The 13081-nt window shown below is 33.3% G+C and overlaps 3 protein-coding genes across 4 annotated transcripts; 2 read left to right on the forward strand and 1 right to left on the reverse strand.

Moving 5' to 3' along the window:
* Positions 1-1442: 1442 nt before the first annotated feature.
* Positions 1443-8202, forward strand: LOC108347404 (AT-hook motif nuclear-localized protein 9). Of its 2 annotated transcripts, none has more exons than XM_017586619.2 (6): positions 1443-1937; positions 2676-3140; positions 5756-5823; positions 6489-6620; positions 7260-7421; positions 7520-8202. In XM_017586619.2, the coding sequence occupies exons 2-6, from the start codon at positions 2723-2725 to the stop codon at positions 7757-7759; spliced, it is 1020 nt and encodes a 339-aa protein (XP_017442108.1). In that variant the 5' UTR covers positions 1443-1937; positions 2676-2722; the 3' UTR covers positions 7760-8202. The 2 variants fall into 2 exon arrangements, with proteins under 2 accessions (XP_017442108.1, XP_017442107.1); XM_017586618.2 differs by having other exon boundaries at positions 1444-1817.
* A 2016-nt stretch (positions 8203-10218) lies between these two features.
* LOC108347403 (F-box protein At4g22280) lies at positions 10219-11895 on the forward strand. The gene has a single exon (XM_017586617.2). It carries the CDS (start codon positions 10282-10284, stop codon positions 11410-11412), a length of 1131 nt encoding a protein of 376 aa, XP_017442106.1. The 5' UTR covers positions 10219-10281; the 3' UTR covers positions 11413-11895.
* Positions 11865-12803, reverse strand: LOC108347405 (kiwellin-1). Its single transcript, XM_017586620.2, has one exon. It carries the CDS (start codon positions 12638-12640, stop codon positions 12074-12076), a length of 567 nt encoding a protein of 188 aa, XP_017442109.1. The 5' UTR covers positions 12641-12803; the 3' UTR covers positions 11865-12073.
* Between the last annotated feature and the right edge of the window lie 278 nt (positions 12804-13081).

A 13081-nucleotide genomic window follows, 5' to 3' on the forward strand; every position in this document is an offset into this window, starting at 1 on the left:
TAATTAGTACCCCAAGATATTTTGAATTTATGACATTTAAACGTTCGAATGATAATACTTCCTTAGGAATGTTCGCCCACTCTAGCGCGTGCACACTTATTATCATATTTGTATTCACGTCGTCACAAATATGTTGATTTTTATTATTCTTTCATCAGTTTTATTTATTTTTTTTATTTTATTTTCATGAAATTATAGGTAACATATCAAGTGAAATATTGTTTAATGTTTAATTTTTCAAACATTACTTGTTTGATGTTTAATTTTTTTCAATTTTATTTACAAATTTTTGATATTTTATAATTTTCATAGTTTATATTATTATTATTACTATTATTTTATATCTTCTATAGTAACAGTCCTATTTTCTTACATAGTAAACTAATAATTATAAATGTAAATGTTAAATGAGAGTATGTTAAACTAAATATATTATTTTGTTAATAGTATTAAATGTTTTTTGAATAAAGAGAGAGTAATGTTTAAATGTTTTAAGTCTATCATTATTTTTGCCTGAATGTAAGTGGACATGTATTAATTATTTTTAATTATTTATGACAATATTGTAGAAAAAAACAGATTACAAAAAGTTAAAAGGTAAATATGTAAAAGATAAAAAAAACTTATTTTAGAACAAAGAAAGTATTTGTAAAGAAATACGTTAGCATTTAAAATTTATTAATTGAACAAATCATTACCGCAAGATAAATATTTACAAATTGTTATCATTGTAAGAAAAAAAAATTATAAAATAACTTAAATATTGAATAAAATACTAACATATAAAGATAAACTTGAATTTGTTTATGTTTATTATAATAAAATTAGAAAAATCTAACTTTTTTGTGTTTGTCAAGTCTTAATTTTAGAAATAAACAGTTTTTTTTCTTAATTCTTTAATAAATAAACCCTTTACACTTATTGAATAAGTGATTATTTTAAAAGTGTTTATTTAAGAAACACTTAACCAAATACTAAAATAATCAGTATTTTTACTTTTTGAAATATATGAAAGTAGATTAAACATTAGGAAGCATAAAAAGTAAATATATATTAGAAAGTGAGTTTAAACTTAATTTAACTTTACAAAACTGGCTTATAAAATGAGATTTACACCTTACTTATATATTATAATTTAGTTTTATCTTTAATCGATGTAACACTTTTAACTGAATGAAATGAAAGATTGTGATTAAGAAAGGAAAGAAGAAGCAAAGTAAAAGAAGAGAAAATATTCACTATTGGGAGTTATCCAGTTGAAGTTGAAAGAGAAAGAGAAAGGTGCTTTTCTATTGAAGTTTTGTTTGTTTGTGTAATGCAGTGAGTAGGGCACATAGCTACCTTAGCTAGCTCCATAGCATAATTCACCATCATTCATTGTTCATCACCACAACTCAACTAGGAGAGAGAAATCTAAGAACTCCCATCACTCACCCCTAGAAAATATTTGCAATGAGATAAGGACTTGTGCTGCTGACACACATCAAGAGAGAGAAAGAGAGACATCACTGTTCATTACTCATGTTTTGTTTTTTCCTTTTTTCTTTCTCATTCTCAGTTAATGTTGTTGTGCTACTTCACTCTTTTTTTTTTTGTACACTCTCACTTCTCACTTTCACACACACAGCACACACAACAACACACAAACACAGCACACACACATACTCTCTCTCTTCTGTGCTCTTCTGTCACCCACCGCTCTTTAATTCCGCATGAAACCGTTGAACGTTTTTCAACTCTCTGCCTTCATAAGGGTCCTCCAATTCTCTACCACCACTACACACACCCTTTTAAGTTTTGATTCTCTCTCCTCACATGTTAGTACTTTTTTGTTTCCCTTTTTATTTCTCTCCATGATTTGAAGAGATCTTCATCTTGCATTCATAGCATTTATCAGTTTTGTTTCTGGTGTGAAATCTGTTCTGCTCTTCAGAAAGGTTGTTACTTCTCTGTGGTGTTTGTGACATTTTGTACTCTTTACTTGAGTTCTAAACTGGGTTAAAATTTATATAATTTTGAATTGAAGTAGTTAAGTGGTTGGTTCTTCATGATAAGTAAGTAAAGGAATTTATCTTTGGGGTTTTGATTTTCTGGGTGTTGGCATCAGAGGGTGAGTGAAGTTGATATAATACATGGTTATGGTTATTTGGTTGCCATGAAATTTGCTTGGTGTTTAAGGTTTTATCATGGGTTGGTGAGTGTGGACCTGTTACAGTTCACCCGGCCTTTATCTTCAATGTGAAGCCTTTTTGTTGTTTCTATATAAGTTGGTAAGCTGTATGTAAACTAGCTTCTCTTTTTGTCTTCTCTGGAATTGGTCTACTACTAGAATATTTGTGTGAACTACCTTCTAGCTAGGCTTTCCATTCTTTCCATTGATCTATCTTTCTACTTTTTGGTTGTTTTCAGCTTGTCTTGTACCTTCAATTGAGTCTAGGGTCCCTTTCTCTTCCTTCATATGTATAATTTCAATAGGTTGTTAATGTGTTATCCTTGAGAAACTTCGTCTGTGGGAAGCCTATGCTTCTGATTTGAAGGACATGTTATTGTTGTTGCTAGTATAATTTAAGCACCTTGTTGACAGAATTGTCATAATGATATAGGATTTCATGGTTTTCTGATCTGTGCATTTTTTTCTTTCCTCCAAAATTTGTGACCATGGACTGTGGGAACAGAGATAGGTGGAATTGAATATTGAGGGGTTTCAAGGTCTAGTAAATGCATGGATCGAGGGGACCAAATGTTATCTGGCTCTGCATCTTACTATATGCAGAGAGGAATACCTGGTGCTGGAACTCAATCTGAACTGCACAACTCGCCTAATATTAGATCATTGTCTAATCCTAATTTACCATTTCAATCAAGCATTGGTGGTGGTGGTACCATTGGATCCACATTACCGTTGGAGTCTACAGGAATTTCATCTCCATGTGTCAATGTGAGTGCTCCTTCTGGTGCTGTGCCAGGGGAATCTGCCAAAAGGAAGAGAGGAAGGCCTCGAAAATACGGGCCGGACGGAACTGTGTCGTTGGCATTGACTCCAACACCAGCAAGTCATCCTGGAGCCCTGGCACAAGGCCAGAAACGAGGTAGAGGGCGCCCACCAGGATCAGGGAAGAAACAGCAGTTGGCTTCTCTTGGTAAATCCCCATCTCAGCTTTTGTGTTGTTGTGCATTTAGTGAAAGATAAACGTAAAGTAATGATAGTTTGAAGTTGAGTTGAGATGTTGCTGGCTGTCTAAATCCTTATCCAAGTGATGTTTTTTGATTCTAACATCTCAGTAAACTGAGTTTACAATGACTTTTGTGTTGCAGACTTGCGGTGGATAAATTGTTATTTTCTTTCTGAGTACAAGATATGCTGTTTGTGCGTTGAATGGTTGAGCTCTCAAACGTTTTGGTCTATTGAGATTACTGTGTTAGTGCAAAATCTGGATTTTGCTTCGAAACTGTTGAGTATTGAAAGGCTGGATTGTTTGGTTGTTGTATTACTTGCTTATTTTTAAAGATCAAAATTGCTTTTATCCAAGCACAGCACCTGTTGTTTTCATTTTTTGAGATAACAACTGTTTATTTGTTTTTTCATGCTGGAATTGAAATATCAGATGGACCGAGTTAACATTGAGTCAGCAACTTTTATGTTTTCATATGATTTGGTATTACCTATGAATTTCTTTACAATCAAAATTTTACTGATTACAAGGTAAATGGTTTAGCTTTCAGATGTTTTGGTTTATTGAGATCACTGCAATAGGTGAAATTTTTTTAGGGTTTTTTCTACTAAATTTTCTAGAGTTGAACTTGTGACTGTTTCTGTTACATCACTTGCTTTACTTAATATTAACACAACTTTTTAAATTAAAGTATCATTGCTAAGGTGTTAAGTGCTCTAGCGTATGCCAACATTCAAAATTACACATTTCATCTTTTTCTCTGGTGGTTTATATTTTTGTTTTCAGACTGACATTATGATATCAAACTCACTAAATTTACAACTTTTCAATGAATTGGGTATAATAATAAACTATTAGTTTCCTTGCACAGATAATTTTTTTTATTACAAGATACATGCAGTGTTTGCAGACAGTTGAACCCTCAAAAGTTTTACTTCCTTGAGAGATTATGGTACAAGTAAAAATTATTATGGATTTTCCTATTAAACTATTGAGTGTTAAATCTGACTGCTTCAGTCTTTACATCACTTTTTTATTTTTTATATTAACACTAATTTGATGATTAAAATTAAATATTATATAATTATTTATCTTTACTCTGATATAATTTATACAAGAAAGGAAAATTTTTTTATCTTAGTTCTAAGAAACATGAAATCAATGTTTTAAAACTAGGCTTGGATTGGACCAGAAATTGAATTTGCATTTCATTGCACATCTACTGCAGCTGTCTACTGCAGCATGTGAAATTTGCAGTAAAATTATTAGGCAGAAGATTATTACATCTCCCCTATTTAATAAATAGTCCTTCATTTGGCATTTTTGCCAGTGTTTTTCTTAATTATCCTTCAAATTTATTTCCAATTTAAATTATTCTTATTGCTTTTTCAAAAAATTTATGCTCATCCCCTTTACTATGCCATACACCCTTCCTTTGTCACTCCCCCACTCACCCTTTGTAATTTATAAGTCAGACTTGTTGAAAGTATTATTCTTTGAAATAGAAAAAGGCCATTTAGTGCCACTTAAATTATTTAACTCTAGTGGTATTCTTGGAGTACTGTTTAATTTTATGGCAATATTAATTGAAATTAACTAATTTAACTATTGGTCTGGATGAATTATGTTTTTTTTTCTGTCTTATATATAAATTTGGAGGTAGTATTGTGAGAGCTAATATACCTATAACGTAATTTCAACAAGTTGATATTTTTACCATGCCTAAGATAAAAGTTGTATTTTTGGACATTACATTATTTTCAATAAATCATGTTTTTATTGTTATTTATGAAGGATAAGCAGTTTTTGTTTATTGAGTCATGTATGGATGGAAAGTATGCAGTGATTGAATAGTGATGGTAATAGTTGCCAATTCATTCTGTAGAGTAATCCTATTGAATCAAAAACTTCTGATTGTATCCAAGATGAACAGAAATCATTATAGCTTTATACTTTTCCATAAGTGCTGCAGAATTCCTCTGTCAATTTCAAATCAATTTTTAACTTATGAGTTTTAGTTTGTTTCAAATTTTTTGTTACTTTAGAAAACTAACTAGGAATACACTAACCTCATTGATACACTCACATTTCAAAATCATTGCACATGACCCTACTTTTCCTTTTTCTCTCTTTCTTGAATTTCACTTTTTATTTATTTTACTATATGCTGAATAGTAATAAATTTAAATATTTGTGTTACATGATAGTTGGTTTGGGTGAGTTTAGGTTGAGAATAAAATTTTACAAAAAACTGATTCAGCCTTATTTGATAGTTTTGACAGTGGTTTCCCCATAAAGCAACACTCTCTCTTTCCTTTTTAAGGTGTCCTTTAAGGTTTTGTTTTTTTTGGGAGAAACCAATAAATGTAATTTTTTTACTTCAATAAAATATTTATAAGATTTTTTTTTCCCTACATGACAAGGGTATACATGGTAAATGTTCTTTAAATGGATCATTTTGGTTTTCTGTCTGTAAGGGGTGATTATGTTAATTTTGTTTAATTATAAATTATATTAATTTTGTTTAATTATAAATTAATGTAAAGGGTGATTCATGTTTGACGTTGAGTGGTTATTGCTAGGCGAACTGATGTCTGGTTCAGCTGGGATGGGTTTCACTCCTCATATCATTACCATAGCAGTTGGAGAGGTATGCCTTTTACTTTTAAGATGTTGTATCAATTTTTCTGCTTCTTTTTGTGTATGTTGAAAAATTGAAGTTCTGAATATTTATAGGCTGCATTTGTTTTCATCTTCAGTAATAAATTACACAACAGTATCTTGTTTTTCATTTTGTTTTCTGTCTTTAGACTTTGTGAAGGAAATGGTTAAACTATTTTTTTTTATTTTCTATTCTTTCTTTACTAAAGTTTGAAAACAGGTGATAAAATGTAACTAGATAGCACTTTTATAATTGGTAAAAATGCATCAACTATAATAAAAAGAGAGAACACATGAAACACCTACTCTGTTTGTGTTTTCTCATTTTGAATGAAGATCTATAAAGCATCAATTGATTGATTCTACATTAAATTGGTCTCTTGACTTAATCATCAACTTACTTGTATTAATTTCTCCATAGAGAAAGGAAATTGACGTCTGTAATTTCTAAGTAGATGTTGATATCATTTGAAATTCATCTTTTGTGTGTCATCATTGTTTTATTAAAGTACTATATTTTTACTCATCAATGAATGTAAGATGATACATACTCTAAAAATGATTTCATTTGAAACATAATGTGCTCCAAGGTGGTTCTTTCTGTAAAAATGAAGAAATACTCTTTAAAAAATTGTGCTCTTTCCATCTCTGTAGGACGTTGCCACAAAAATCATGGCATTTTCTCAGCAGGGTCCAAGAGCTATATGTATTTTGTCAGCCAATGGTGCTGTGTCTACTGTGACTCTTCGCCAGCCTTCAACATCAGGTGGCACAGTCACATATGAGGTTTGTAACTTTCTAGTGTTGTGTTTGTGCTTTTATGTTCAGGATAGACTTGTAGCTAATAAACAATTTCACTTGATATCACTTCTTGCTTAATAAATTTACTTAATCACATAACAATTTCACCATCATACTCTGATTCTTTTGTTATTTTTGGAGAATGACTTAGTTTAAATATTCTATTCATATGGATGCTAGAAATATTTTGCCCCTGGAAATCAAGACTTTGTTCTAGTTACTTTGAGCTTGTTTTTTATGTATGCAGAACATGTACATAGGTGCATTCCAATGTATGTCTGCTATCAACTCACATTCATGACTGCACTGGCTGTTACTTAATTTCAATTTGATTTAGTATTCGGCTAAAAAGTGTTGAAGGCAATGATTCTACATGTTTTGGTTATTCTAGTGTCAGACTTTTTATAAGAAATAGCTATTATTACCGAGTTATCTTGTTGCGAGTCATAGTGCTAGACATGTGTTTTCTTGAAGAATTTTATTTTACTCAACCATAAATTTAGAACCATTTGAAGTGGTTCATCAGTATGCTTTCTTTTTCCTATCCACTTTAACAACTTTTTATCTTGTTGAAGTTATTTACTTTGGTTATTTATAATTATTGATGGACTTTGGATTCAATAGGGGCGTTTTGAGATATTGTGCCTGTCAGGCTCTTACTTGGTTGCCGATGGTGGTGGCTCCCGCAATCGAACTGGTGGATTAAGTGTTTCCCTTGCAAGTCCTGATGGCCGTGTCCTTGGCGGAGGAGTTGGTGGAGTGCTTATTGCTGCAAGTCCAGTTCAGGTAAATGCATTTTATTGCTGTCATCATATTGTGTTGAAGATCATCATTATCATGTCAAAACTTGCAACTTTTTAAATTTGGATGCTTTATTACCACAGGTGATAGTTGGAAGCTTTACATGGGGTGGATCAAAGACAAAGATCAAGAAAAAAGAACCTTCAGAAGTGGCAGAAGTTGCTATAGAGACTGATCATCAGACAGTTCATAATCCCATTGCAATGAATAGCCTCTCGCCAAATCAAAATCTTACTCCAACCTCATCTTTAAGTCCGTGGCCAGCATCACGATCATTGGATATGCGCAACTCTCATATTGACATTGATTTAATGCGCGGGTGACAATTTATTTAGCATATGCCAGTACTGCGTATATATTTCAGATTCATGGTCACTCATCTAATTTTCCTGTAGTAGTAACTACAGCATGGGAACTACCAACAGCAGAGTAGAAGCCAGCTGACTTATGGAAATTTGATAAAATGTCACCTATCTCTACCCATGATTGACTGTAGGGTTGTACTCAATATTTTTGTAGCTGTGAGGAATTTTAATTTGAAGATTTTGCGTTATTGGTTGAAAACAGACTGTTGTTTATATCCTATTTGAAAGAAATTGGCAATTGAGGTAGATGCTTTGTGGTTTTGAGGCACAAATTATGATATAAATTAGTGTGACTTTTGTCATTGAACTATGGTCTCCTGAAAGGCAATGACAAAGGGTGCATGAAGATTTACTACTAGGAATGCATAGTGTTGTGTCTGAGAGCTGTGGATGTTATGCTTTGGATGGTGATTCTTTTTTTCCCTTCTCAATTCTAGTGTATCTTATTCTTGTTGCCAATAGTGAGTTATCCTGCACTTTTCTAATTTACATTCTCTGTTCACGTCTTACTCCTTTTCTCCAACAATCTGTTCCTTTTCGTTTCACCCCTATTGATATTCATGCCCCTGGGGAATGGTCATTGATTAGGCTGTAACAGTTTAGGCTCCAAACGCTTTTGAGAAAGGGCAGAACATGGATGCAGTTCCTTATGTGTTTTTGATGTTTTTCTGCTATCATAATTGAAGTTTCACCTAAGTTTTTCCCTTGAAATGATGGCTTTTATGGAGTCTTTGGAGCCTAAACTAGTTGTAGGTAACTTAGCTGATTGTTGTAGATAACCAGCAATGCAATAGTTTTTTTGGTAACTTAGCTGATTGTTGTTAGATTGGTCTCTTAAGTCCCTTGAAACAGACAGTCAAATAGGTTGTTACTCTCAAGATCAACTTGCTTCCATGGGAAGAAATAACATGTAAATTTATACATGCACAGATGATGTAACAAGGTTTTCTGAAATATGCAGGAAACTGCTACAGTTGGAGGACAAAACACTGAAGTTAGCAGTTGCATTACAGCATAACATCCACCCTCTAATACATAGAATTAAATTGAAGACATGCATAGGATAAAAGTAACTAGTTGGTGTGAAGGATGACCACATAGCCCAACTTAGCAACCTGAAACATCGACCAACAATGTAACTGGCACCAGTGTTGATTGAAAGATAAGTGTCATAATGGTTTTAAATTGTGTATCATTTGTAATTTGTAATTACTAAAATTTTGGACATTGCATTGCTTGAACTTCTAAAAGCTAACATACTTGTAGTTGAATTGTAGAGCCACTTGCATCATCACTAAAATGGTAGAATTTGTTCTTTTATCTGATGTGCTGATTTACCCAATGGCTTGGGAATCACTGGTCAAGAGTTAAAACCTTTATTATTGTTGAAAACCAACTATCACCAGCTAAAGAAAGAAGGGTTTGTCTGTCCTGGATGGCGTTATACAAATTTTATGGTTTTGTTGTTTTGTTGTTCTGCCGTGGTTGATTTGATTTCTACTGAAGTGATGTTTACCTAAACTCTGAATTTGTACGTTCGTGGCATTGCACTTCAGTTGCTTTACTTGTCCAAGATGCATGTATCATGCAATGCCTTTTGTTTTGTGTGTGAAGGGAAATGCTAGAGAGTGACCCTTGTACCATCCATGATATTTTAGCAAGAGAACAGCTTCCCTACACATCAATTACTCTACCACGTCCACATAATTCCACGACCGACAAGAGTTATAATTTTTTTTTATTATGAGTATGTATAGAAAAAAAAATGAAATATATTTTTTATAAGAAATAAATTCTAAGCCTATTCAATCTTACAATTATAAAGATTTGTATCTATTTATATATTATATAATCATTTTATTTTTAGTTGATAGTAAGATTTTTAACACTTTTCTTATGTTAAGATATCTACATGTCAAGCGTGTACTAGCAAGTGAAATGATAGATCAAATAAATAATAAATTTTTTGACAGTGAATGACATAATAGATCGAATAAACAACAAATCTTAAGATAAATTGTAATATATAATTAAATAGTAAATTTTAAGTCTAATTCAATCTTATAAAATTAATTAATAAAATAATATTTGTATTTATTTATATATTATGAAATCGCTTTATCTATATTCGATAAAAATAAAAATTAATTTATTTATAAACTAACTTGCATCTTTTATAATGACTAGCAAACGATAAGTGGAGTTCATAGTGTTCCAATGGAGCCATATTATCTGCTGAAGTAGTTTAGATTTTATAGAATGTCGTGAATCACATTTGAGGTGGCTGTTACTCTACACTAAACGAGTATCTTACTTACTAAATCTTCACAAAAAGTTAACAAAAGGAAAACGCCAAAGATATTTCTGTAGGAAAAAGATTAAGGTATTAAGAAATAAGAAGATAACACATGGGTGAACCAAAATTAAAGCCTTTGGAATTCAGACACACTTTATGTTCGTTCTGAACACTGGCTTAGGAAATGATTGCACACTTGACAGGAGTGATGAAGAATGAGGAAAAATCAGGAGAGGATAGAATTAGCCAGTTATCAGATGATGTACTGTGTCACATCCTTTTGTTCCTTATCACCAAGGAAGCCATAGCTACATCCTTGTTGTCTACCAGGTGGAGATTTCTATGGAGAATGCTTCCATTTCTTGACATTCACTGTTCCAAACCAATCATAAAATCCCACAAGAGTGTTAATACATTCTTGGCACAACGTATAACACAAAACATCACAAGGTTTCACCTCAAATGTAATAGCCATAGTTGTTGCTCACATTATGTGGAACAATGGGTTTCTGCAGTGATAGCAAGAAATGTTGAACATGTGGATATCTCCTTATGCATGTGTCACAGAAGCGTGATCAACTTCGCCCCCTTGTTCACCTGCGCCACGCTTGTCACTTCGAAGCTCGAGGGTCTCTTTAATCTCTCTATTCCTTCTGGTGTTCATCTTCCTAAACTCAAAAGTTTGCACCTGCACATACATGCATTCACCTCCTTCTCCAGCATCAGGAACCTTATCTCTGGATCTCCAGCTCTTGAACTGTTCCACCTGAGGCAGAACTGGTACTTGTCACATTTCAACGAGTTGAAGATTGTACGAAACTCTCGAGTTATCCAACTGTTCCAACGCAAATGGTTTTACAACCTTGTTATACAAAGTGATCGTTATTATGATTTTGTCCCAGACTACTTGGAAAGTGGTAGTAGGTCAAACGTTGTTAAAGCCAAAGTTTATATGACAGTGTTTGGTGGAATCAAGGATTTTTATGCTAACCAGTTTGTTTGTGAGACTCTGAAAGAATTATGTAACGTTGAGTTTCTGTCTTTGGGTGATTTTAGGTTAGAGACATACCCTTTTAGTCTTGATCTTCCACTGTTAAAGAATCTAGTTGAGCTAAGATTGTCTCTTGAAAATAGGGACTCCTTGTATATGGAACTTCCTGGGAAGTGTCCTAAGCTTGAAGTTCTTGAAGTTAATATCATGGATGATCGCTGTGGTGCTAATCAAAGGTGTAAATATCGTATTAGAGGCGGAGTGAGGGAACACGACTTGTCTATTGTTCCTTTTTCACCAGAGACAACGTTGCTGGAAAGTTGAGACAGAGTCCTTAAGAGATATTATTCGGTTGTTCTTTGTTATGTTTTCTGTTTAAGAGAAACTAATTTAGGGGACTTTTCTTCTTGTTTTCCTGGTTTTATATTACTAGGATCAAGTGAAATAGCCAGCGAATTTGAGTCTTTACTCCATGAGTTCTGTGTTATTTACTTTTTATCTGGATTGGATTTTACATGTAACTATAATTTGTCTATAATATATATAAAATCTGCTGAAAGCATGTGGCCCATTCTCTGTAATCAAACTTGCAGTTGTTGCGTGTGTAAGAGCAATCCGTGTTCAAGGCAGCGTAATAACCCCCTTTTTGTTTGTGTCTGTTTCTTTATATACACTTTTCACACTGTAGAACATTTATGTAAGTCATAAATACGTTAGTTGCAAAAAATGAAAAAAGCTCATAGTTTCACAGCTATTTTGTTTGCTAACAAAGGAGAGAAAAGGAAGAATATAATGAGTGTGTTTTCATTCAGATAGACTTGGAGTTCATAAACTATTACACTTGTTAGATTACACACACACACACACACACATATATATATATATATTATAATGAATATAACTATTCTTTTATGACACAATACAGAATGGACAACACAAAGCAGATAGATAGAAGGCATGTACTAGTTAGTATTAGAGCATTACATTAAGCATCAGCCCATGTAATTTGCAATCCACCCCACTGACTGTGAGGCACACCTAAGGCTTTCCAGACAGCCTTGGAGGCATCAACAATGTTGTTGGGACAAGGAGGTTGAAAATCATGGTCTTGATCACATCCCATGGTAGAGTCACACTCGTCAACGACCATGGCCACAACACTTTTGCCATTTGCAGTGATGGTAACATTGTGGAGGCACCTACTCATGTTGTTAAACCATCCGGTGGAAAGTGCAACCACTGGTGTATCATCAGAATGGTACTTGTTGTCACATGCTGAAGGCCCTCCTCCATCTCCACCCTTTTCAAAACTGTTGAGAGTGAGTTCTGCCTTGGTGTTGCTCGACACTGCTGGAGAACATTTGTATGTTGTGTACGTCTTCCCTTCCACACAACACTCTGAATCATTCTCTTGGTTGCATTCTCCTGCTGGTGGTTTCTTCCCTATGATTCTCCCACTTGGACGACACTGTTGTGCTTCACAACACAATCTGTTTGCTGAAATCATAATCAGCAGCACAACCAAGGATGCTGTTGAGATACAAGCATTCATTTTCTATATCTTCTCTTTTTCACTGTGTTGTTTTGCTTGGTGCTTGGTGGCCAAAGGGGTGGCTTTAGATGGTAATTTATAGAAAGAGATGTTCATAGTAAGGGTTGGATTCTGCTAGAAAAGGAGCACCATGGCGCTAACATCCAATGCAAGGTTCCATTCACATTGAACTGTAGTGGTGAGAAAATTTTTAGTGTACGTGCCGTGGAAAGTAAGTTTCCTTGCTTATAGCAACCATATATTTGGTCAAAGTTTGAGATCAATGCTGCAATGAGATGGAAATTATCAAGCTAAATTATGACTCATGAATTTTGTAGCTAAAAGCCAATCTTTTGTCACTTTGCTTGATATTCAGTAGTCTTTGAACCATATTATACGGCATAAAGGCATATTTGGGTTAAATGTGTTTATTATTTTTAAATTATATTACTAAAGTTGCAT

Source organism: Vigna angularis, chromosome 9 (assembly GCF_016808095.1).
Source record: "Vigna angularis cultivar LongXiaoDou No.4 chromosome 9, ASM1680809v1, whole genome shotgun sequence".
NCBI lineage: Eukaryota > Viridiplantae > Streptophyta > Magnoliopsida > Fabales > Fabaceae > Vigna > Vigna angularis.